Source organism: Chaetodon trifascialis, chromosome 22 (assembly GCF_039877785.1).
Source record: "Chaetodon trifascialis isolate fChaTrf1 chromosome 22, fChaTrf1.hap1, whole genome shotgun sequence".
NCBI lineage: Eukaryota > Metazoa > Chordata > Actinopteri > Chaetodontiformes > Chaetodontidae > Chaetodon > Chaetodon trifascialis.
Window position 1 is genome coordinate 3,239,520 of NC_092077.1, and position 25,481 is coordinate 3,265,000.

Consider the following 25,481-nt stretch of genomic DNA (forward strand, 5'->3'; position numbering starts at 1 on the left):
GGTATAGCTTCATATCTGTGCAGTGCAGTTTGCTTCTAATAGAAAGTACAAAACTGATACAGTAATAGTAGTTGTAATAGTATTTTGTTTAACACCCTGTTGGGCTGTTGCTCAATGATCTGCTGGAAGGCTTTTAATGTGAAAAGTCTGTGCAGGAAGTGTTGGGTGTTTCATTGTGTCATATGTTATGGTACTTTTGTTGATAACATGCTCTAACAAATCTTCATAAATCATCCAGCAGATCCAGCAGTTTGCTGTCTAATATCATGTAGCTGTGCATTGGTATGAGCCGAGCCATGGCGTTCAGCAGTCAAACTATGGACAAGCCTGGAAATATGTCTCCTGACTGACTCTGCTTGAGAATAAACTGCAGCATGACCTCAGTTTGCTTCACATCAATTAATTAGACAAACATTATTGTTCTTGTTGGTTTTCCAGGGATTTGGCGTTGGAGTCGACTCTATATGAGCAGACATATGCCTGACTATCAGAAAATTCACTTTTGCTTGTCGTGATGTTGAGTGTGACCAGAAGGTGAAGAGACGATGATCATCACAGTGGTGAACAGACAGCTCAGACTAGCTGAGCGTGGCGTTTGCTGTAATGGTTCAGCAGTGGAGTCGGCTGTGCTTGTGCAGCCTTCACTTTGTGCCTGCTGTTGTTGTTGTATTGATTTTTGACAGCCACATATTCTTGGTAGAGTTATGTAATTGTCCAAGGTTTGAGTCACACAGCTTCAGCAGAGGTGTCAATTCCTTCACATCTCCTCAGTTACCACTCAACTCCAACAATTAGAAGCATTTGTGTTGTAATGATGATGATTCACAGATAAACTTTATGGCAAATCGACCTTAAAATGTTACTCCTGCTAATCTTTTTATTGCTGCTCTATGTATGTAATGATATATGTATATTATATTAATTAGGGATTATTATTAATTAGTGTAGGGATAGAGGGAAAAGAGTTGGGTAATAATGTTTTGCCAGTACAATTTCAGAGGTAACACAATTTCATAGAAAGTCAATGCAGTGAACACTAATAAGTGAAAAAACACAAAGATTTTATGCACCAATGTATCTCAAAATAAATGCTTTATCCATATTAGAATGCTGAATTCCAAAGGAATGGACATGGACAATGTAGGCAAAAAAAATGAATTAAACACTCATTCTTAATTATATGCAGTTTTTCTGTGGATAGAAGCCAGGATAAGTTAGACCTTGGTCTTGTTCCATCACAGACATAATGACGTGAAAGGCTCTGCATGTTAATTCATGGTCACGTGACACAAATCAGCCCAGTCTCATGCCTAAGTGTGTAGGCACCCGCAGATCTGCTAGAGCAGGGTGTCAAACCCAAATACGCAGTAGGCCAAAATTTAAAAAAGTTGAAGGCCAGGCTGGTTTAATGTTTATTGAAAACTGATTGAAATGACCATATTGCACATATTGAACCTGGAACTAACACAGCCTATAAGTTATTGTCTTTAAAACAACATTAATCATTAAATAAAAGAAAATCAGTTGCATTCATTTCTTTTCCCACAGGCCAACAACAGCCAAAGAATTATTTCCTTCAAACAAAAACCAAACATGCCCAAAGAGTGCAAGAAGTCAATATATATTAAACCTGAGTTTGCTGCTCTCTGATGCACACTAGTCTAAGCCAGATACTGGAGCCTGGAACTAGCACAGCTTCTAAGACCACACATGTATGAGGGTGCAGTACCAGCAGGGGCTGATAATGACAGTAGTGAAGGACAAATGTAGTTTAAAAGGCAAAAAAAGTACCGTTTGAGGTGGAGGAGGTTGGGTAAGTGGTGGACCACACACGACCCTCACAAAGCAGTCATTTTAAATGAAACCTCTCTCTTTTCCCAACACTAACCAAACTGTGACCGTCACATGAAATGTTTCTCAGCAAGCTTTATTTTGAAATTGGAAACGGCTTTTTGTTGAATATTTATTATTGCTAACTATAGAATGAGAAGCCGTTTTCCCAACACAGACACAATGGGCCGGTTGGATCACTACGTAGGTTTATTGCACACAAATTGTTCATCATTGCCAGGATACATGAAGCGGTTCAACTTGCACCCTGGCTCATCAAATCCTGCTCTCTCCTACTGCTGACACAATTGTGTTTTTTTGTTTTTTTTATCTAAGTAATTATTTTTTTCCACTAATGGCAGAGCTAGTCTGGTAGTCACTGAAATTGACTTTAAAACCCAGTTTAGGCCAATTCGTTTTGTTTTTGTAATTTTCTGCGTCATTTCCATCAGTTTTAACTGAACTGTAAATTGGTCTGACGAAGTTAAATACCAACATTTGTGAAAACAGTGTTACCGAGTCCAACAGCTCAAGAAAGTTAGTTGAATATGTTAGTCTTCTCTGTCTGACTCATTGATCCATTATCTGACTGAGGTTTGTGCAAGTTAGAATCTCTGGCCTCAACCATGACTCTGAAATATCAGTAGCCTAACTGTGCGGTGTATTGATAAATCAATGGCGCTGTCCGTGGTGCTGAAGTAGCAGACAGATTTGTAATTCTCCATTTTTCTCTGTCCCACTCTTGTGTCAGTTGGATCTTGTCTTGGATCTATAGAATTCTCTAAACTATATACTATAAATACTCATGATGACTAGTAGCGGCTGCACGGTGGCGCAGCAGGTAGTGCGTGTGCCTCACAGCAAGAAGGTTGCCGGTTCGATCCCCGGGTCAGGTGGGGCCTTTCTGTGTGAAGTTTGCATGTTCTTCCCGTGCATGCGTGGCTTCCTCCCACAGACCAAAAACATGCTCATTAGGTTAATTGATGACTCTAAAAGGGTGTACCCCGCCTCTCGCCCATTGACAGCTGGGATAGGCTCCAGCCCCCCGCAACCCCGAAAGGGATAGGCGGTATAGATAATGGATGGATGGATGACCAGTAGCAACATATAGTCACAAGAGGATCATAGAGACACACTGCTGCTTGTACTATTCCCATAGTATTCCTTAAATATTTCTATGATCATTCAGTAGCATCAGTGATGCTAAAAATGCACCCTCTATTGCAAATGAATAGGTCACCTTCTACATATATTATGAGTCTGGACAGACATGGACGTAAATTGCAACTTGACTGGTTGGTGGATGAATATATAACCATGAGACAGTAATTCTACCTTTGTCATGTTTTTTTTTTTCTTATTTATTTGAGAAGGTGGTCCATGGAAATGTTGTAAGAATAAGACGTGGGCAGTTTGAAAGGCTGGGGTAGAGATGCATGCAAAAAAGAAAAGCCAACATATGTGGTGGGAAGAAGAAACACACCTACTTTAAAACAAAAGACTTGGATATGAAAATCTTTTTTCAAGAAGGCTGAACAAGTGAAGGAGAGAGGTTGTGTTCAATAATCAGAGTATGCACAACTGAATGTAGATGGGATAAGTGGAATATTCATTTTCACTGGCTATTTAAACACTTAGTGGAATATTGGCAATGGCTTTTTTGGAATAAGGGCAAAAATTGGAAAATTTTGTGTTGACACAAGGCTAATGGGCCACTTTTCCTCAGAATGTCTATCTTTTAGTGTTGCTATACAGCCTCCATTCAGTCATTATAGTACGGTCATGCTTAACTACTGGTGGAACAACAGTGTGGAATCCACCCAAATCCGATCATATTTCTATATCTACTGAGATCCTATGAGTGTATTGCCTCCTGTATAGCCCCGAGGACCAGCTGATGCACAGCCTAGGCACTGTGTTTCATCAGTGGGCTTATCTAATTCAGTGTCCCAAACATATCAACTAGGGTAATGAAAAATTCATTGAGTCAGTTACTTTGTGCAATTGAAAACATCCATCATCTCCTGATACTTTGTAATATTGGAAATCATGTGACCCACCCAGTCATGAACCCCCTCTGACCAGGCAGACATCTTTGTAATGAATATTGACTCGTATTGCGTTAAATTCATTCAAGCAAATCAAGCCTTTTAAATGTCTGAAACCCACCATGCCCCACTCTGGTCACGGGCGCCAAAGTGTCAGCATTAAATTTCTTTCAAGGTTTTCATTTAATTTTCCAAACAGTGTAGAAGTTGATGTTGGTAACTCTATTACCTGCTGACTGGACTCAGGCTAAATTTAACTTCCTTCCACAGTGTTAGCTCATGTGGACTTCTCTCCTCATCCCTACAATTTGATATCCTCTCTCCTTCCAGATTAACCTTTATGGCCCTAATAAATGGTCTATATTGACATCAAAGGGATGGGAAGATGGCGCTCTGCCTTATGGGAAGGGGAACATGGGCCTGCTGAAAGAGCCCGAGCCCAGCTCCCCTTCTCACCAAACAGTTATCGTGCCTGTCCACTCCGAAATTATGCTCTTCTTTGTCTTTTTAATTAAACCCAAGTGCAGTTTGGAGGCTAGTTGACCTTTGCTGCCCCCTCTTTATGGGGAGTGCTGCAGGTCATTTCCATGCATATATTAATGGCTCACCCTCCACCCTTTTCCTCTTTGGCAATGATCCACAAGGATTTGAGGATTAAGGAGAGGTTTGGCTCTCAAGTATTGCCCATTTTTAATCTGCTATGCAGGAAGTTCTTTGATAGAGAAGAAACAAAATGTCAAGGCTTTAGTTAAAATGGTTAAGGGAAAGTGTATTTTAAGTGATTGTGTTTTGTCTGTAGCCATGGTTAACCTCCTGAACTCTGATTTTTCCCCTTCAGTTTCCCTTTAAGTAGCTTTAAAATTGAGAAAAAACTTTTTTCCCTCACTTTCTGCAATATTACACATTCAAGATGTAGCATAAGACTCTTGTATTAAGTGAAACGCAGAAATCCAAATGATGGTTTCATTATTTAGCTGAAATGTTCTGCCACATATTCCTCATAGTAGAGCAACAAAGAAGGACATTTTGTCAAAATGCATAGAACTACAAAAAAGATTCGTATGAGCTTGAGTTTGGTTTGGTGAAGGTAGCTAAGACTGCTTGATTAAGATTATGGAAAGACCGTGGTAGGAGATGTGGACCATTGTTTCCACTGTAATAGCAACATAATGCACCTGGTATTTTTTGCGATTTAGCCGCAGTTTCAGATTGCAATACACTTACAGTATACACCACTTCTGTAAATACCTGTACATGTGCATTTATGATTACATGATCAAAAACTAGCAAGTCAACACCCTTTGCTAACGCAGCCAAACATCATGCAAGAACAACAACACAGGTCATAGCATATAGTGTTGATTTTGTGAGCAAAGCTATGACAAAATGTGCTCATTAATGATCTTTTTTCCATGAGCAAGACACAATGGCAACAAGATTAAACACTGTGATTATGTGCATTGTTGATGAAATAACACAAGACTGAATTATTGTTTTGAAAATAAAAACCTGACCAAATTTTATTCAACTTTCTTCATCAACAAAGAAGAGGAGATGAAATATTATTGACTTTTTTTTTTTTTTTTTTTCCAAGTGCTGCACTTTGGTTTCCTGTTCTGTGCTCTGTGTGCCATATCAGGACTGATAATAATAATAATAATAATAATAATAATAATAATAATAATAATAATAATAATAATAATAATAATAATAAATGTAATTTATAACGCACTTTACATCAAATAAATGACCTCAAAGTGCTACATTGCAAAAAGGGTAAGAAAAACAACATCAGAATAAAAACAAGTAAAATTAGTGCAGAGTGAGGCTGCATATAGGTCTACGGAATTAAAACAAAACAAACAAACAAAAATTACTTCAAATTTGCAGTCTATGCAAATGCTTTTCTAAAAAGATTTTAAGATTATTTTTAAGATTTTTTAAGCCTTTTTTAAAAGCATCCACAGTCTGCGGTGCCCTTAGGTGGTCAGGGAGAGCATTCCACAGACTGGGAGCAAAAGGCGCGGTCGCCCATAGTTCGAAGCCTTGTCCTCTGAGGCTGGAGGAGGTTGGCCTGTCCAGAGCGAAGATGGCGTGAGGAGGATTGGGGGGTGAGGACTACACCGGCATCACCGGCATTACACAATGAGCAGAGTCAGGACTGAATGGGTGTGTGTGTGTGAGTGTGTGTGTGTGTGTGAGAGAGAGAGAGAGAGAGAGAGAGAGAGCTGTGTGTGCCAGTAAAGACAAGTGTCAGTTATATGCTGGACTGTGTGTGAACGTGTGTGTGTGTGTGTGTGTGTGTGTGTGTGTGTGTGTGTGTGTGTGTGTGTGTGTGTGTGTTTGACTAAGAGAAGACTAAAATGCTCAGACTTTTTTCTCAAGTAAAACTCACACAAACAAACTCACAAAAACAGATTAAAGTTTTCCTACATCTTATAAAAAACATCTGACACAGGACTAAGGCTACACAGAAGAATAGCTGACAAAATTAACATTACATAGCAAGCCAGCTAATATTAGTACCAACCCAGCAGCAAGAAGGTCAGTTCAGTATCTGTCTTGCAGTCTTTTATTTTGTGAAGGACTAAAAGCCAGTGGGAGATTTCCTCTTATCCGGCCTCACACTCGGTCATTCTCTTTCTCTTCTTAGCTTCTTCTGTCAGCGTCCTCTTCGGCCTCTGTCATGAGCTCAGTTTCATTGCCCATTCACCTGGCTCCAGTTGTGGTGCCCATCCCAGTGCTGCTCCCCACCAACAGTCCCTACTCCGGGACTCATCCAAAGTTCCTATCCAGCGGTGTAAACACAAACACTCCCCACAGTGCTCCCAGTCTTGTCTGTGCAGAGTTAACAAGCTGCATGGCTAACTGCTAACAGCAGCTATGGTCACATTTACTTTACTTTGCCATGTGTTACTCACGTCTCACAAAACATCTTATCCTCTGACCCAAGTTACATAGTAAAAAACAGGCATGTGGGGCAAAGAGAGGGAATGACGGAGGCATGATTATACCTATTACAAATCAGTAATTGCACTGTTATTTTAAGGTAACATTTCTTTAAGGTCAGATACATTGTATGCCAGGTCATCAACCCAAATCTCCTCCCTTTGAGGTTTTGTGGGAGTATAACAGCAATTTTCACCTTCTTCTGAGAGATAACAGTTATTATTCGCATGACTACAACAGATACCTGTCAGCAAAGCATAATTCATTTGAAACATTTAGAAATGCTGGAAATACTGAAACTGTGCATCAGTGCATCCCCATCCACTGAAGAACCTTTTGTCCAGCCACCAGAAAAGTCAAACAAATTAACTTATATTCCTCATTTTATTTATTCATTTTCATTCTTTGATTATTTATTTATTTATTTATCTTTTTTTTACACTTGTGCAAGGAATTTGTTTTGCAGCAAGTGTCACAACAAGAAATGCGAGAAGAGAAAAAGAGTAATTTGACTGATTTCGTCTTTTAAGATAGGAATTTTACATATGTGTAATGGAAGTAGAAATACGTGTGAACGTCATACATCAACACACAAATATATACAAATGAGTTTGGAGAGGAAGTAAATTAGATGATGTGATGTACGCAGTTTGCAAAGGTACCAGGAATGTTGAGAGATTTGTTCAGTGCACTCAAAAGCTGTATTTGTGTTGTTTTCGGATACAGCGTACATCCCTGTTGTGAGGACAGACTCACACTTGCATGTGAGTATCCTGACGTGCTTACTGCTTTGTGAAATTCAGGTATCCTGACTTGATCTTGACACCATGATGGTTTTGATTTTGCAGTGATTGAGGATTCACAAAAAAAAGAATCAGTCAGAAGGTCAAGTGATCATAATCTGATCCTGTGGAGGAAAATTAAGGACTTATTATCATTATGTTTTTGTTGTTGTATCGTTGCTGAAGTAGGCGGCTTGTACCAGCAGTGCTGCGATATGTTGTCTTGTTTATTGTTATGTATATGTAAAGGGCCCTTTGTGATCACTGCCTCTGCAGCACGGGCCCCATGCCTCGCCTGGAACACACCACTGGCTGCAGCGCCACCACATATTTGGCTGCTGCCTCTCTTCTGCAGGCATGTGAGAGCATGATAACAGCCCTGCTGTTTGACACACAGTGATATGCAGCACCCCCTCCCCTCCTCAGTCCTACAGGCTTTGGCATACATTGGTTTTGTTTTGTTTCAGGGCTCTGTTTGGGAATCATCCACAGTTTTCACCCTGTATACAATCCCACTCTCACAGTCAAAAAATAAATAATTCCTCTCACCTCTGGAAAGGAGTGTGGTGGAGGGCGAGGTGGAACCCATCCGAAGCCCGAGAGGGAGGAGAACCGTCTCCCCTGTGAACCTGAACTTCTCTCTGTTTTTAACTATTGATGCTAAATTGCTCCAAGTGACAAAAGCAGATGTGTTGTGGCGGGTAGGATCAAATACAGCTATGCATGATTAATGTGTCCTGCCGGAGCAGATGAAGCCAGACGAGTGTCTGGCTTTGTGCCTGATGACAAGAGTGAGAAGTGAAGTGAGAAGATGGAGCAGAAGAGGGAGATATACTAAGAGGTGGAGGACAAATACAGAGATAGAGCACCTGTTAGTCAAATACCCCCCCCCCCCCCCCCCCAGTATGACCTCTAACCTCTGCATGTGTGTGTGCAGGTGTCTGTGTAGTAGACAGTGGTTACCAGCTCATTGAAGATCCAGCCACATGTAGCTGTAGGGCTGAGAGCAGCTCAGAGACCAGGGTTCTGGTCTGGGATCAGCTGAGGCCGATGAGGCTCGGAGCAAGGAGGGCTGCTGCTGCAGGTTCAGAGAGCAGTGATTGTGGCCTGAGAGCTCCATCTCTCCCCCACACTCGCTGGGGATGTTCCAGTGGATGCTTTGGGCTGAAGCTTCAACAGGGCTTGGGTTTGTTTGAACTCTGATCATGTCCAGAGACAGAAAGGACAGCGCGTGTCATTTTACAGCAGTGAGGACATGTCTGCAGTGTTGTGGATAAATCTGTGTCAAATATGGCTCCGTCCACATAAGCCTTTTCATCGCCAACAGCATTTTACAACTGCAGTCATAAAACATTGCACTACCTGCATCAACTGATAATATGATGTGATATGGTGGCACAGTGATGCAGTGGTTAGCACTCTCACCTCACAGGAAAGGTTCTGGGTTCTCCCTGTGCCTGAGCGGCTCACCCCTACAGTCCAAAGACCTGCAGGTTGGTTTAAGTGGCGACTCTAAATTACCTGTAGGTATGACTGTGCGTGTTAACGGTTGTCTGTCTGTATGTAAATGAAATATTTTCACTTTCTATTAGCGGAGTATTAAAAGTGTGTTCAGTCGACAGAGCAAATGTAGCTACGCACTGTACAGCCTGGACTGTGTGACTGGACTGATTCTGCTATATTAAGAGATTCCTCTTGTTGCACAGAGCATGACTTTCTTTTGATAGCTATTATACTCCTCTTTTCTCTAATTCACTAGTCTTTGTTCTGTTTTATAGTGATGCCTGATAATGAATTCATGAAATGGAGTATTGCCAGTGAAACTGATCTTGGCTTTCTCTCAGTAGGCTACCAGCTGTTATTTATTCAGGAAAACGCTTTTTTTTTTTTTTTTTTTGGAGAATCCTAATAAGAGAGTAAATATGGGCGGATAGTCCTGTCTTTTCATGTCATGCACTATCCCTCTATATACAACAGTAGGCCGGCCAACTTGATAGAATGATACCTTTATGAAGATAATGTAGGTTTTGTGTGTGTGTGTGTGTGTGTGTGTGTGTGTGTGTGTGTGTGTGTGTGTGTGTGTGTGTGTGTGTGTGTGTGTGTGTGTGTATAGCTATTTCTAACCTGATGCACAGCAAATGTAACACTTTTTTTTTTTTTTTTTTAAAGACACTTGAGACTTGATTCAGACTCTTGACCAAAAACTTGACACTTGACTTGCATAAAATTATTTCTGGTCACCACACACTAAACAATATTAAAACACAAAGTAACAAAACAAAGTACTTTTCTACTTTTATGGAAGTAGGTTTGTGAAATGGTCATTTTTACTTGAGCAGTTTTTTATGGGAATAGTTGTACTTTTACTTGAGTAAATATTTTCAGTACTTACCCAACAGTGCTTAATTAAAAAAAAGAAAAAGAAAGTTGGACTGCTACCTAAAAAATAAATACTTCTTCCACCAGTGTATTCTGCTACTTTCTGACAGAAAAAAATGTACGTTCATGTTTGGCTGAAACAGTGTGGATGTCTGTCACAGTAGTCATCCTGCAGCCTTCTTGGTGTTTCACATTAAAGAGGTCACCTCATATTGTTAATGGAAGTACATGAGATGGAGTCAAGCAGCATGTCTACATGTGTTACACTGAACCTGAGATGCAGTCAATCAGCTCAGATCACCACCAATTATTGTGATGGTGTGTGCGGATGTGGCAGTGTGTGAGGACATGGCACTGTGTGTAGACGTGGTGGGCTTCATCCAGGCCCTCTGTGCCACCCCTGGTTAATGAGGCCTTTATGGAGATGAAGTGGGGGTGCAGGAGAGGAGGACGTGGAGACGAGTGCTAGCCAGGGAGACTGGAGCTGGCTGCAGCTGTTAGAACAGTGAGGGATGGAAGGGGGGCAGAGGCAGCACTGTGGAAAACAGGATTTCAAAATGCTGATTGGTTGGTGTCAGCCCCACTTACAGGCGTTATTTGGATGGTATAGGCAGAGCTGTGAGGCCTGTGCTGAACCCCTGAGCGACTTCTCAATTAGTGGGCGGCCTAGCGGAACTGCCAGACACTGTTGTGCCCCCCGCCATCCCCCCAGCCCTGATCCAGCCGCTGCCTCCCAGGACGCATGGCAGCAAGATCTCTTCAGTGATCACCGCTGGTCAAGTTGCTCTGTGCTGACTTGGTGAGAACATGCTATGATAGAATCCTTTTGTAAGCTCTGAAAGGACTTGTTGTTTTTATGGTGCAAAAGGTTTGCAAACATAACATCCTGCTTTTGATGTTCTTCTGTCCTTCATGATAACCACACTACTCAGAATGGACGAGTGTGATTCTTTGTGAAGGGACGAACCTGAATCTCTGTGATAACACACGCCACAATGAGGAAGGGAAAAGCCTGGCTTGCGTAACCAAGCTGAGCTAGTTGTAGTCGCTGTGCTACGCTTCTGTAAAATGAGATGTAAATGTGGCAATTTTAACAGCCTGATTTATTCATGAGGAAGCTAAAAGAAAGAGAGGAATGCTAATGCTACACACTGCTTTGCCCTTGGCCAGGGCACATCGACAAACAAGTCACTCAGCAAAGGAATTAACAACTTCATTAAGTTACCTGACAGTGTTGGAACATCCAGGCTTGCATCACTTTGTCTGCGCAAGAGATATCTACTGTTAGAGAAGCTGCCAAAAAACCATTTTCAGACTTATAAACTGAGAACAGCATTAGCTTCACCTGTTCTAAGGCATCATCTTGGGATTTTTATCCAAGCCAAGACCCTAAAACTGAAAGAAATCAGTCAAACCAAATCTATACAAAGACTCATTATTGAGAAGGCATCCAATCTATAATTGATTTTTGGGGTATAAAAGAATCAATGTGCTGCTGAGGTCATGCCTGCCTCTTGTATATCTGATGTGTATCTGAGTACATGGTGGTGAGAGGCTGGAGGACACAGCAGTGACTGCAGAGGGCTGCTGCTGCATTGATTGCACCTTCCACCAGTTTTCCATACGCTTTTAATCTGTGAAATGCTAAAGAGGCAATCAAAGCGATCTGCAGCCGTGCTGTCAGAGCAGCGTCCATGTGTCAGTCTGGTGATTTCTCAGCCACCTCCACTGCATTAAGAAGGCCTGATCAATGGGTGGGAGAGCTGGGCCTTTCCACAGCACGCAGACAGAGGTGGTGAGCTGCAGAAATCATCCTGCCAGCTGACTTCACAACACATCACAAAGCCCAAAATAACAACTCTGCTTAATTTTCTGGATGGTACGAGGATCTGACAATGTGCTGATGGTAATGTGCATTTTTTTCCATCCCTCCTGAAACGCAGTTGATTGGATTTTGCGGATGTATTGTTAGATTTTTCAGGATTTCAGATTTGGAAGAAGCTCTTAAAAAGATTGAAAATAGTAGAAAATATACAGACAGATTACTGAACAGTAAAGAAATTGAACATTGAAGACACTTTTTAAAAAAACTGAGCATGAATGACCACTGAATGTCAAAAAAGGAGACAAAAAAACAGACATCAAGGTCTGTTCACCTAAAAGCTCATACAAAATAATTACACAGATACATATTTAAATATGTCAGCACTAAAATCCCTTCAGAGTTATTCAGAGCGTTCTTGACATTGATTTTGCTCCAAGTAAACTCAGTGAGGGAGTATTATTGCTATTGAAGACTTTAATAGTTGGTTGAACTTGAACTTGAAGTAAATGCTGTTGAGTTAAGATTATTTTCTTAAAATTAAATTGTCTTGAATAAATTGGCTTGATTTTTATCAGGGTGGTATCAGTGTGTTGCATATTGAGCTCAGAACACAGTGTCAGCAGAATCAAGGTAACAAGAGGACTTAAGAGGGTATGTAGATACAGATCAGGTGGAAATGGGATCACACATTTGAAGATGTTTTGAAACTCGACACAGCTGAAATTCAGTGAGCTGAAAGAAAATTTGGGAATTAGGGTGCTTTTCTGTTACTAACAACATCATGGAGTGTATCTTTAAAGATACTGAATACCAGAACAAAAGACCAATGAGTGAAGAAATATTGACTCGGGTGTCAGCCTTGAAAAACTTGCGTTAGTACAGGAGCTGTTTTGAACTTCTTTCACACAAAGCACATTTGTCCTTGTGGTCTGACAGGACAAGTGGTCTTAATGATGGTTTAGTCATGCTTTCTTGCTCATGATGTAGCAGCTCTCCACAGCTGCTCCTTACAGAAACAGTTAAAAGTTGCTTTACATCACTGCTATAGAAAGCCACTCAGACTTAAATGCTTTTCCATATTTGGGTTTTGGCTAGACCTGAGGCTTTTGTAGGCACTCATTAATTTAATTGGCTGCACTCAGGCCATTCATTATCAAGGTCTCCTTTGTTCCACAGCTTGCTTGGCTTCATTTTCACACATTTTTGCCTTATCACCATGTTTTTCAAACAATAAAGAGCCATTGTATCCCAGGAAATGGTGGTGTTCCTGTACACAATGCCTCACTGTGGTACTCAATCATAAAGCAGGGATGCTTTTGATACTTAGTGATTTGAATATTTAGATTTTCTAAAATATACAAGAAAAATGGATTAAGCTGGTGCTTTCATCATTATTCAGCGAATTACAGTGAGTAACATCACTATATCAGTGACTAAATGTATTTGAGTCAAGGACATAATTTCCACTCAAAATCAATTTAATTCCCTCCACCTTTTGATTTATTCCTAAATCTTTCCGAAACACCATCCTCTTACTGTTCAGCTCTCTTAATCCAGATGAGAGAAGAGAGGAGTTGATAAAAATGCAGCCATGCTAGTTCATCGCCTTTGGTTATTGATTGAGTGATGGAGGTTATTGGGACAGTATAGAGCCTCAATGGGACATATGTAGCACCTGGTAGCTCACCTGGTACCATGCAGTAAGGCTGAGTCCTTACTGCAGCTGCCAAGGTTCGATTCCTGCCCGACCCTTTGCCTCATGTCATCCCCTCTCTCTGCCCTGCCTCTCCTGTCTCTCTCCAGCTGTCACTACATAATGCACTTTATTTATTTTTATTTATTAAATTTATTTATTTTGGACGGTTTATGTAACCAAGAAAGCTTCTGGGAACTCTGAGAGCCTTTTACACAGTTGCCTGACATTTTATTTGACTAAACAATTCATAGATTAATTGAAAAATGAATTGAAACATAAAATAGACATTAGTTGCGGGCAGACTGCCATGAAGTATCATGATCAGTTTCTTCATGTTAATTTGATATAGCTGATACAAGTGTATATATATGCAAACTACATTCTACACAAAACTCTCCAGTCTGAAAGTTAAAATCCTCCATGAAGTGCCTTTTAACACACTCAGTTATATAAAAACTGAAGAAATGAATCAACACATTTTCTACCAGTTTCCTTGAAGGACAGCTTAAGCCACAGTATTTATCAAAGAAAGACTGTTGGGAGAAAATGTTGACCTTTTTTGACGGCAGATTGTTCAGAGATTTCCTCTGATGTGTAGCAGATAAGATAATAAGAAAATGCAATGAATACGAACAGATAGTGTTGCTGACAGCTTGTGACAGTTGGCTTGGAGGCAGCGGTGGGAATATTTATAATATTCCTATCCATGTCAGTGTTTCAGCAACGTGTCAATCAGCCAAATTTCACCTGATGGGTCATGTGTCATGCTCACATCTTCCAGATGCTGATTTGAAGGTGTGATAACATGCTTCAGCTCTCATTGTTTGCTAGTGGAACTGTTCAGCTGCACTGAATTCCTTTTCTGTCAAAGGCATTTTTGAGAAAAAAAAATGATCCAATTGTTGAAAGTGAACCAAACCAGACATTTGATTTGACAATTACAAGCTACAACCACAGCAGATATTTGCTGGTTGTGTTCTTTGCATGTTTTTCCACTACAGAAGTAAGTGCAATGTTTGTGAATGCATCACTCATTTTTCTAAATTCATTTAGTCATTTGTTCTATTTTCTGTGTTTCTTAAAGGTTCAAATGGCAGAAAATATGATACAAAGAAATGTGTGTATGTGTCTCTGCAGCCTCCACCTCAGTTTGCAGTTTAATGAGATGGCACATAGATGTTAAAAGCTCTGAAAGCACCCTATAATTGTTATGTCGTGTTTAGGAAAAGCTTGGCTGCCATTAACCTCCCAACACCACAATTCACTTCACACGTCTAGCAATTACCTTGCCAATAATGCCCGAGCTCGCAAATGCATGTGTTCTGAAGTTCCTGTAATTAAATTGGGCTTTTCACATGTAATCTTAAAATGCTAAGAGGTCAAACTGGGTGCCGGTAATCACGAGTGATTGAGTCTGAAGGAGGGTCACACATACTGGAGGGTCTGTTTCTATGCAGAGCTTAATTGTCCTGATGAGAGGGGTCACTTTTCCTTAAGGAGAGGTCAAAAGTGCGGTGCCATTGTTTTGTTTCCCAAAAGCACAGAAGAAATGTCATTTGATGGGAAAAATGAGAGGCCTTCAATGGCAATATCATTTAGCCTGCTTTTGAAGTATAGCCTGTATGATTTATGAAGCTATTAACCGAAGCTCTTAGTGGTCCTGTCATTTCCAATAACTAAATAAAGCAGCTTATCATGAATGAATAGCTGAGCCGACTGAAGGTGATGAACATGGTTAACAAATCCCCAAAACTGTGCAGATGAATTTGTCTATGTTGAGATATAACCAAATGAAAATTTGATGTGAATGGTACTGAAATCGCAAAAATCTAAATAGTATCAAAATGCTTCTGTTGGTAATTGAATGTTCACATTTTTTCAAGTGTGTCTTAAAATAATAACCTGGCTTCCACAGGAAAGCTGAAACAGTTTGTGGTTGCTGTAATCATAGGTGCAACAGGCCGTGCCTTGTAATCCAGTGGGGGCGTTCCTAAAATGCAGTGTCCGCCTGTCCCATATTGTGCCTTGTTGCCCTAATAGTAAACTAGGCTATTGTTGCTCTCTTTGCTAACAGCAAAATGGAAAACAGCTGAGCCACACTGACCTGATAATCACAAAATTCAACCACCAGCAAGGTAATGGTAGAAAGGAGTTTTAGGTTTTCCGCCACCGATGGAGAAACAGTGGTAAAGCTGTTTCCTAACTCTGTAAAATGTAACTACTTTACAGTAAAGTACGCCTGTCACTCAAGAGAGGCAGGCGTCAGTGTCAGTATATCTGTAGAGAGGCAAACTAACGTGTTTGATCTTTGTCTTATAGATATAGAATAACACTTCCTTTTAAAAGTCATATTCATAAAACAAGCCAGCAGTCGCATCAGCACCATGGACAGCACTATGCAAGACTATGACAGCGTGCAGACCTGATATTTTTAACTGCCCAAAACCTGGAAGACAATTCAGGAAAACAATTAACACAAAATGATACAACTAATATGATTGTGTATAATAAAGCTTGCAGCAAATCTTTTTCCACTCTGTCTTGCAGTTCTTAGTCAGTTCCTTCTAAAAATCAAGTTGAATTAATTGAGCCAAACTGGAAAACTATCCGGGAGTACCTGCCTGGGTTTATCTACCCTGAGGTCAACTGTAATGACAATGATTCATTCTCCAACATGAGGGTTGAGTGAAAGGCTGCTAACAAATGCACAGTTGCCATGCGGCTCTGAGGTAGCTGCTAATGGTGGCAATGGCAGCCCAGGTCCTGGCAGTGGAGGAGGTGGTGGAGAAGCGAGTGGAGATAGCGGGAGCTATGGGATGATTGTGGCTGCTTTTTTTCCTCCCTGCTACAGTTGCTAGCTTGGTGGTAACATCAACATTCCTGTTTCATTATTTACAAAATTGTTAGCTGGAACTTTCTCATTTAGTGTGGCTGCACCTGCTGACTGACCATCCTCATTAGGTCAGATTTTCCCAATGGTAAACCGCTTTCTTGATGCAATTGCTAATAGTTAACGCTAGCTAGTCAGACGCTGTCTGAAGTGAAGCATCATACTAACTTAAAAAAAACTCTTGAGGTTGACTCAACTCAAAACCAGTCTAGCAAATCACAATCAGAAACAGAGCCAAGTCTTTCAGACTTTCATCCCACAATAAATACATGATATTCCATACACTAATAATGCTGATTTCTCCTGGGAGGGCCAAATTCCTGAATGTGCTGGCCTGGCCCCCTGGGGCCCATCCATCATGTCAGCTCTGATACTGTTCAGTCTCAGTATTTTTCAAAAGCATGTTTCAGTTTTTTTTATTCTAGTGCAGTAACTGCATGATTAGTTAGATTGATTAGATGATCAGTTTCAAAATACAGACAGTTAATATCAGAAAACTTTTTTGCATTGGATTTCTGCTTCTCTCTTACTTTTCTTGAATAACAGGGTCAACATTTTGTCTCCATTCAGGACACAAACCTGGTATTTTGATTTTAACTAAAAGGCTTCAGTTCAGTCGCCTGGACACATTATTTTTTTGGACCGTCCCCTCCAGTTGAGATTAGCTAAATTAGCTGTGAAGAGCAATGACTCGTGGGACTGTGCATGTTTGGTGCAGATAATTGCAGGGCTAGTGTGCCACAGCCTGGCACCCAGCTTGGGACTGCAGGTGGGTTGGCGTAGGGAACTGCCTATCGAACTGCACATCTGTCTCCTGCAGGGCTCGAAATCTTTCATTACACCCTCTTAAAAATGCACCTAAACACAGCACTGCCAAAAACTATACTGAAAGCTTTTTCCTGATTACTTTGTTTGGAGTATGCTTTTTTTAAAGAGTTGTTTCTCAGTTAAGGACAGAGGAAATTTTGACCAGGAATTGTGTGATGTTAGTTGTGAGCAGATTTGGGAGAAGGGCTTGAAGGTGAGGGATAATGTTTTAATGAGTTGGAGTAGGTTTCTCTTTTGAAAACTGTCATTTGAGAAGATATGTTGATGCACTCACTTTGGATGAAGCTAATGTTTGTTGATAGTAAGATAGGACATGTCTCCCCCTGTAATTTATCTCTTCTTCTCACAGTTTCAGAGATGCATGATGTTGAATGGTGAGTGTTTTTCAACCTTTTCTATAGGAGCTAATTAGGTAGCACTCTGTGGCTGCTCTTCAAGCTGACAGTTCAGGGGAATGTTCCTCTGTATGGTCGGCAGTCTCTCAGAAAGCAGGCCATAATTCATCATTAGGATATCAGAGTCCAGGTGCAGATGAGAACTGATAGAGCCGGCAGCCAGGCAAGTCGGGGCACTCAAGGAGGAAAATCTTATCCCAGGGACAATTCCCAGGTCATGCCCGTGGTAATTGAAATAATTTTGCCCCTAGAGTTGTTTAATCACTGACAATCACACATGCGGGGGGACAAAATTGAGGAATGCATGAGTCTGATTACATCTGCCACCCTTAACTGTCTCCCCTCCCCCGCTTGACACAGTTCACATCAGCACCTCGGCTTTCTGCAGCCGCACCTTTCCGTTTCTGTTCTCCTGCATGTGTCAAGATTTTCTTGAGATGAAGCATTTGATAGGCAAAGCATATCAGTTATTTCCTGTCGCTCTTGTCCCTTTTATAACAGACTTCTTGGTTGCACAGCCAAACTTTAGCTTTTCCTCAATATGATTAAATTCTATGTGGGACACCAGCATGGCTTCATTCAGGGTGGATCATCAAATGGACAAAGGACGGTCCCATTAAAAAGCCTATGTTGAGATGCAACAAATCATTTGTCTGTTATTAACCCTGAGCCTGTAATTATGCAGATTGCCATAGATTTTCTCTGGGTGCCTGGAAGTGAGATCCAGAGGTTGTTCTCAGCGTGGCAGGCGGACGAGGGAACGGCCGTGCATTACTGAACTTGCCACATTCATCATGTTGACTGATGGCACAGGGAGTCGGTCCCCGGGTCCCGGTGGTTAATGTAGTGGGTAATTAACTGTCATTTGCCTAGTAATAGGCCGATGATCAATGGTTTGTGAGGAAACAAATTCTAATCCGGCAGCTGATGAATGCATGCCGAGGCTGGAGCAATTGAAGTGGTGGGAGGGATGGAAGAGATGTGGGTTGGGGGAGGGAAAAGGAGAGCAAAGCCGCCACTGGAATTTCAAACGGTGACTGGAGGCACTGGTGCTATTGGTGCCCCCCTCCCCTGCTCTCCAAAATGTATTAACTCCGAAAAAGCTTCATTTGTTGCCCTAGATGCTGGAAAACCCAGTGAGGTGAATGATAGAAGAGCTGATTGATACTCTTGACCAAAGTTTGTACACAAGGCAGTGTTCAACGATTTGTTTTGAAGGGTTGGTTCACCAAAATTACAAAAACATATTTCCTCTGTAGTGGTACCTATCCATAGTTTTGGTTTTGTCTGCTCAGGCATTGAGATATGTGTCTGTAAGATTTCTGCCTGTGCCTCAATATAGTTGGAGTGAACAGAATATGGTTTGCAGTGCTCAGAGTTTTGAAAATCACATTTAAACCATTCAACAGCAGCATTTCTGTCTCAGAAATGTGTCCCTGGCACTCTTCACAGAATAGTTATTAGACACTGAACTATTTTAATATTTTGATTGTTTCTTTGGTTAAAAAAAAAAATAGTTCCCATGAAAACTGAAGTTAGGTCAAAATTTTCTGCTGATGTGAATGTGTTGTTGCATTGTGCCAGGGAGCCTGTTTTTTGAGCAATGTCAGTCCATAGAAAGACCAGTAATGCAATGCCCTCAGTGCCCCCCCCCCCCCCCCCCCCCCCCCCCCTTTAAGTTGGGTGTATCACCTCAACATGTCATATTGAATAATTCAACAGTTCAAACAGCTATGACCAAAGCTTTACAGCAGGACCTTCCTTTCACCAATGTTTCTATTTGAATAACAAAAAAAGACTAATGCCTCAGAATTATCATCAAACATTGTCCTGGCAAATCATGGCTTGAGTTGTGATCATAAAGTTTCAGAGTGTTTCAGAGATTCAGCTTTCAGTGCTGACTTAACATTAAAAGCAGTTTGTTCTCTGAAATATGAAACATTGATCTTGTAACAGAAAATTGCATAGGTATTGAAGTAACTCTGCCACAAGATATGTTTGCATTTACATAGTATTTGTGGCTCCATTCATATACATATTCCAAGTTAATGCATCTATTTCCGACACCTCAGTAATAGCGGGTCATTGTATCTTGGATTTAGCTCGACAAAGCTGAGAAAAAGCATTGGCATGACACCACTGCTGCATTTTCCAAAGGGGCGGGGGCCTACACACTCAGATTGGGTTTTGGGGTCCACTGGGCTAAAGCCTTGTGGAATAATTTAATTGGTGTCTGTTTTTCTCTCATCAAATAGGTACCACTGAGCCGTACCAGGCTGTAATGCACAGTGAATGCCTTTTGACTGAAACAAGGTATTGGCCACTGACTGCCTCTATTCTCTTTCAAATTCAGATTTGAGCAAAGCATGAATTTTAATTTCATGTTGTATCTTCCACCTCTTTAAATATACATGCCATCTTGTCAGCCATGGATATGAAGTGTATGTCAAGCCTGCTATTCTACATATGTTATTCTGTTTTCCTTTTTTTTTGTCAGCAGACCCACAGTAAGCAGCTTTCTAGATCTGGCAGACAGCCGTTCCGTTGTCAGCCTGAGAGAGATGCATTAGAAATGTATATGTTTATTACCAATTAGAATACAGTGCTGAAAGCATTGAGTCCCTGGCCCTGGGTCCTGCACACGAGGCCTCTAAACCATCATCCTCTGATTGTGTTAGAGCCTGTGCCGTTGAATTCATTACAACCAAACCACGCTTAATTTGCCTCCTCCCTTGAGAACCATTAGCATCTGTGGCATCAAACTGGCGGAGCGGTGAAGACCAGTGGCAGGTACGCTCCATCCATCTTCCCTCCCCACAGGGTGAGACGGGCCTTCCTGTACACTGCCAGTTTTGAAGAGTGTTTGCCACACAAGAGCCCAGCGAGCTTTGCTGGATAGATGCTGATGCTGCCACAGATGCAGTTTGGTTAAATCTCTGAAGGCATTATCAGCTACTCCTCTTCTTTAGCTCAGCTTGTCAGAAACAATAAAAAGATTGTTTGAAGAAAAAAATGGGGAATGCTGCACTGGGTCAAGAACAAAAGTGTTGGTAAAATTGAAGTAAGGATAGAACCAGTAGATGAGTAAAAATGAAAAAACAGAGACTGTCCAAGTTACTAACAATGGAAGTCTGTGGTCCTGGTTGGCAGTCCAAAAGGAATCTGTGGCACTCTGATAATGAATATGAAAATCTTTTAAATCATGGATGAGCCAATGTGTTTTGACTCCGTCTTCATCCAAAAAGATTGTTTGATTTGAGGAGGCAATGTATGCATTGTTCCCAATAGTCAGCACAGGTTGGGAGGTGGTGTTCAATCATTTAAAGCAGTAGTTAAAGCAGCACAGGGAGGCACTGGATGAATTATGCAGCAAACAAGTGGATGAGAAGCGGCTAGGAGTTTGGATGTTCTGTTTGGGAATCCTGGGGTCTCTGGATTTTTTAAATTAAATTTTATCTTATCGAATGTTTCTTTTCTTTTCTTTTCTTTTCTTTTCTTTTCTTTTCTTTTCTTTTCTTTTCTTTTCTTTTCAACATAGATTCCATTTCCTTACTAAGAAAACTCAATGGATGTATTGGCTGGAAAATATTCTCAAAAGTAGAATTTCTTTTTTTTCTCTGAAGGTAAGACTGTTCAGATCAAAAACTACACACAGTATCACTGTTACAAGCAACCTCCTGTAGATGTTGATGTTTGTAAAATCAAATAATAATAGTATCAGCACCTACAACCCCCATTCAAAAAAGCTGGGATGTGGTGTGAAACATAAATAAACAAGAATGTGATCATTTGCTGATCCTTTTTGACATATTCCCAATTTAAAACAGCTCAAAGACAGTATATTTATGGTTTTCCTTATCAACTTCATTGATTTTTGTAAATATCTGGTTATTCTGAATTAGGTGCAGCAAAATGTTTCAAACAAGTACGGACAGGAGCAACTAAAGACTGGGAAAGTTGTGGAATGCTCCAAAAACACCTGTTTGGATCATTCCACAGGTAAAGGTTGGGTATGAAAGGAGCTTCCTGGAAAGGCTCAGTCAGGATGGAGCGAGGTTCACCACTTTGTGAACACATGATTGTAGGAAAGATGACTACATGGACTCAGGAACACTTTGTAGAACACTATTTTTATTAATGTTTTACAGTGTCTAAAACTTTTTTAGAATCAGGGTCACTTGCCTACCAAACAACATATGAAATAACTGAGCCAGTACCGCTGTTATCTTTTTAATTATGTATATCTGAAACCTCCTGGTTTGTGAAATAGGGAAAATGCAGGAAACAACCTTGTATCAAAGAATCACAAGTTCTGAAAAATTCGGGTTATGAGAAGAACCAGGTTCCTGCAGTAGCAAAAGAGTATTTGAGATGCTACTAAAATCACCAGCTGTAGAGGAGCTGATGGTGATATCTTGTCATTTCAAAACACCTTTGTGTTATTTTATTCTAACTCGTGAATTATACCATGCTTACACACACTTACACCAAAGAGACATTGACGTATGCCCATCATTGTGATATATATATTTCGGATGGTTATTATAAATTATGTTTTTAATTTATTTTGTTTTTTTGTTGTTTTTGGACATATTTATACGAGCACGGGAAGCCATACTGACCTTTATCTCACCAGTCCAGCATACTTATCTTGGGCCAGATCAATCTATGTGCAGCGCTGTGACATTTTTTAGACTTTACACATCATCTATTAAGATGCTCAGATGCTTTTTTACTGTCTTTAATGTGTAAGCTTGCACGGTGTACAAACCTTTTACATTAAGTAAGGTTTGTTGGTGGTATTATTCTGTCTCTTCACCGTGATCGACCTCCGTGGAAAGTAGTGGGCTTATTTATTGATTCCTGGATGGGAGACACACACAAACACTGGATATTCACAGATCCAAGGACTTTCACCCCGAATTTCTTAGAGCAAAGTAGTGTGACAGTCCTTTTCAACAGCACAGGCCACCTTAAATTTGCAAGAGATAAGAGAAGAGCATGGATAGACATGGCAAACTGTGAAACAGAACACCGTTTTGATTCAAGCTGACAGGCAGAAATCTTAAAACATTGCTTTCTGACACAAATACCTTCCATCATTTATAATCCAGAGCCTTGAGTGCATGCTATCTGAAAATGATTCAGATTACTGGAAGACAAGGACACCCCCCGCCTGCACTGTGAGAGGTGGCTACACTGTGACTCTTTGTCACAGGATGCCATACAAAGTGCTGCTGTTATGCTCAAACACTCATGCTCATTATCTCACACTAAATATATCATCCCTTTTTCTTTTTTAATTTTTTTTTTTTTTTTTTTAGACGAATTACTTGGTTTTGTAAGAGGAGAAATCATCATTTCATCTATTTCATGTGAAGGCCTTCCGGCAATGCACATTTATGCAGAAAAGAGAAATGACAAGAGATACCACAAATGTAGCTAAATTTAGATTGCTCAAAGGAAAAGGCATAATTCTTTTAATTAAGTCAGCACTAATCCATCGAATTGGCCCTCTTTGTTTTCACCCACCTATCATGTTACAAGAGATATCCTTCATTGTGTCAAGGTGTGTTGACAGTGGCTCTTAATTCTGTAGGTATTCATGAGGGCACAATCTATCTGTTTCCTTTGCCTCTGGGAAACATACTTTCTGAAGGTTAATAAACAACCCTGCATATCCCAAGCCCTGAGATCATTTATCAGATTGCGATCTCTTACAGACTCTGAGAGTGGCATGCCGTTTTATCATTTTAACAACGACGGCTAAAAGTGCCTCAAGAAGTCTGCCTAATAGGTTATTTTGTTATATGATTTTGTTATCAGATATTTTTTCCTTTGGTAGTCTGGTCTAGGTCGCTGTGTAGTAGCGGTCCTGAATCCCTAATGAATACTCACATTAATGTCCCCGGAGCAGGCAGAGAAATAATAGGGTCCTCCCTGGGCAGTAGTGCTACCCATGTCCCATCTATTTCTATGGCACAAGCTGTGGCCCTGCTATTTTTTACTGTGCTACTGTAGCCCAGCTCTGTCCAACCTATTTTTATGACTGATTCAGTGAGCATCTCAGTCTGAGTAGCTCATGTTAGTGTGTTTACCACAATCTCTTTGACAGCTGTCACTCTCAGTCTCAGAGTTACCAAGCAGAAGCTGGCGTACTCTTGTAATTCTGCTTGGTTGGTTATTAGGTTATAATGGGATGCATAATTGTTAAATTCTTCAAAAATTCTAGACTCTGGAGTCACATAATAAAATGGCTATGGTCAATCCATGGGGTCATGTGTCTTGGTAAAAGAAACTTTCACTTTTGCGTATAGTAAAAAAAAGGGGTTGAATAAAATAAAGATAAAATTTTTGCAAATAAACAGTAATAAAGAAAAACTACTGTTTTACATGCCATGTTGCCAGAATGTCACTTTGAGAGTTGTCACTTTATGTAATGTAAGTTAAGAATTTCTGCTAGTCATACAGTTTCCCCATTTCCAGTCCTCCCACTAAGCTAAGATACATACCTTCCAGAGTTAATTTTGTGGACTGAGGCTTGGAGAATGACTTACATCGTATGTCTTCCTTTTGTGTGTGTGTGTGTGTGTGTGTGTGTGTGTGTGTGTGTGTGTGTGTGTGTGTGTGTGTGTGTGTGTGTGTGTGTGTGTGGGCTGGTTTCGGGGTGGCTCAGGTTGTTTGGTGTAACAGGGAACTGCGCAGCTTGCAGCAAACTCATTCCAGCCTTCGAGATGGTCATGAGGGCCAAGGAGAATGTCTACCACCTGGACTGCTTCGCATGCCAGCTCTGCAATCAGAGGTGAGTGATTGGACCACACTTCTGCTCCTCTCTCATACCTGCATCTAGGCAGATGGCTGGTCAGGGAAGCATGTTTGCAATGTAGTAAATCCCAAGTGCTGCTGATAGTTGAAGAAAGATTCCACATCAGAGATTTATCATTCCCACCAGTGACTAAGCAGACAAATCTGAGGCCGTCGGGACACCTGCTGGACCCAGCACAGTGATTACAATCCTGCGCTATTATTGTACAGTGTCAGCCTAGAGCTACATTTATGCCATTTATGCTTCCAATCAGTCTTCATTACTGGGCCTCCACCTGTATCCTGTAGACAGGATGTGGTCAGAGATTTCAGGACACTGCTTCTTACCACAGCACCTGAAGAGAGGGAGCAACTTGGAGGCATTGAACCTGATAGAAAAACACTTCTTTAATAAACTCCAGTGTCACCCTGACTGACTATGGTGTCCCTACAATGAGTTTATTATGCACACTGGTACAATTTAATGCAATCCATTACAACAGCCCTGTAACAGTATTGCACCAATTAGTGGTGGTGGATTGGAATGTAATAACTTAAGTGCCTCTCGTGTTTTGTCCAGCCCCATTTAGATACATTAAGAGAGTATAAGATTATAAGAAACAATAAAAACCTAATGTCTTGAGCATATTTAATTTTAATTTTAAAGTTAATATTTTGCTCTTGAATCTCCTATTTGGAATGACCAAATAATTACACTTTCCTCACAGGAGAGTGACAGTAAGAGCTGAAGTGTCCCTACCTGATAATGCAACAACCAAACACAATCCCTCACAGACTCCCGCCTGTAAACACTGACAGTAGTGTTTGCTGGAACATTTGAAAAAGTACTGCTGCTGGTTTGAACACTGGTCTCTGCAGTTGTACGCAAGTGCCTTTAAGGCCTGAGGCCCTTCAAATGAACTACTACGAATAGCGATTCTGAATGGCCACGCTCGAAAGCTGAGAAACCTGCCTTTATAGTCTCCTGCTGGCTGCATCCCACTGCCTCTCCCCAATAATCCTGGGTCTTTTGCATGAATCTGTATTCTAATGAA

At 40.8% G+C, this 25,481-nt stretch overlaps 1 protein-coding gene across 3 annotated transcripts in view; it reads left to right on the forward strand.

The window, feature by feature from the left end:
• lmo3 (LIM domain only 3) overlaps positions 1–25,481 on the forward strand; it is a 59,699-nt gene that overhangs the window by 19,820 nt on the left and 14,398 nt on the right. For all 3 annotated transcript variants that reach the window (XM_070992202.1, XM_070992203.1, XM_070992201.1), the window contains exon 3: positions 24,299–24,424. In XM_070992202.1, coding sequence (XP_070848303.1) covers positions 24,299–24,424 — 126 coding nt within the window. The remainder of the gene's footprint in view (positions 1–24,298; positions 24,425–25,481) is intronic.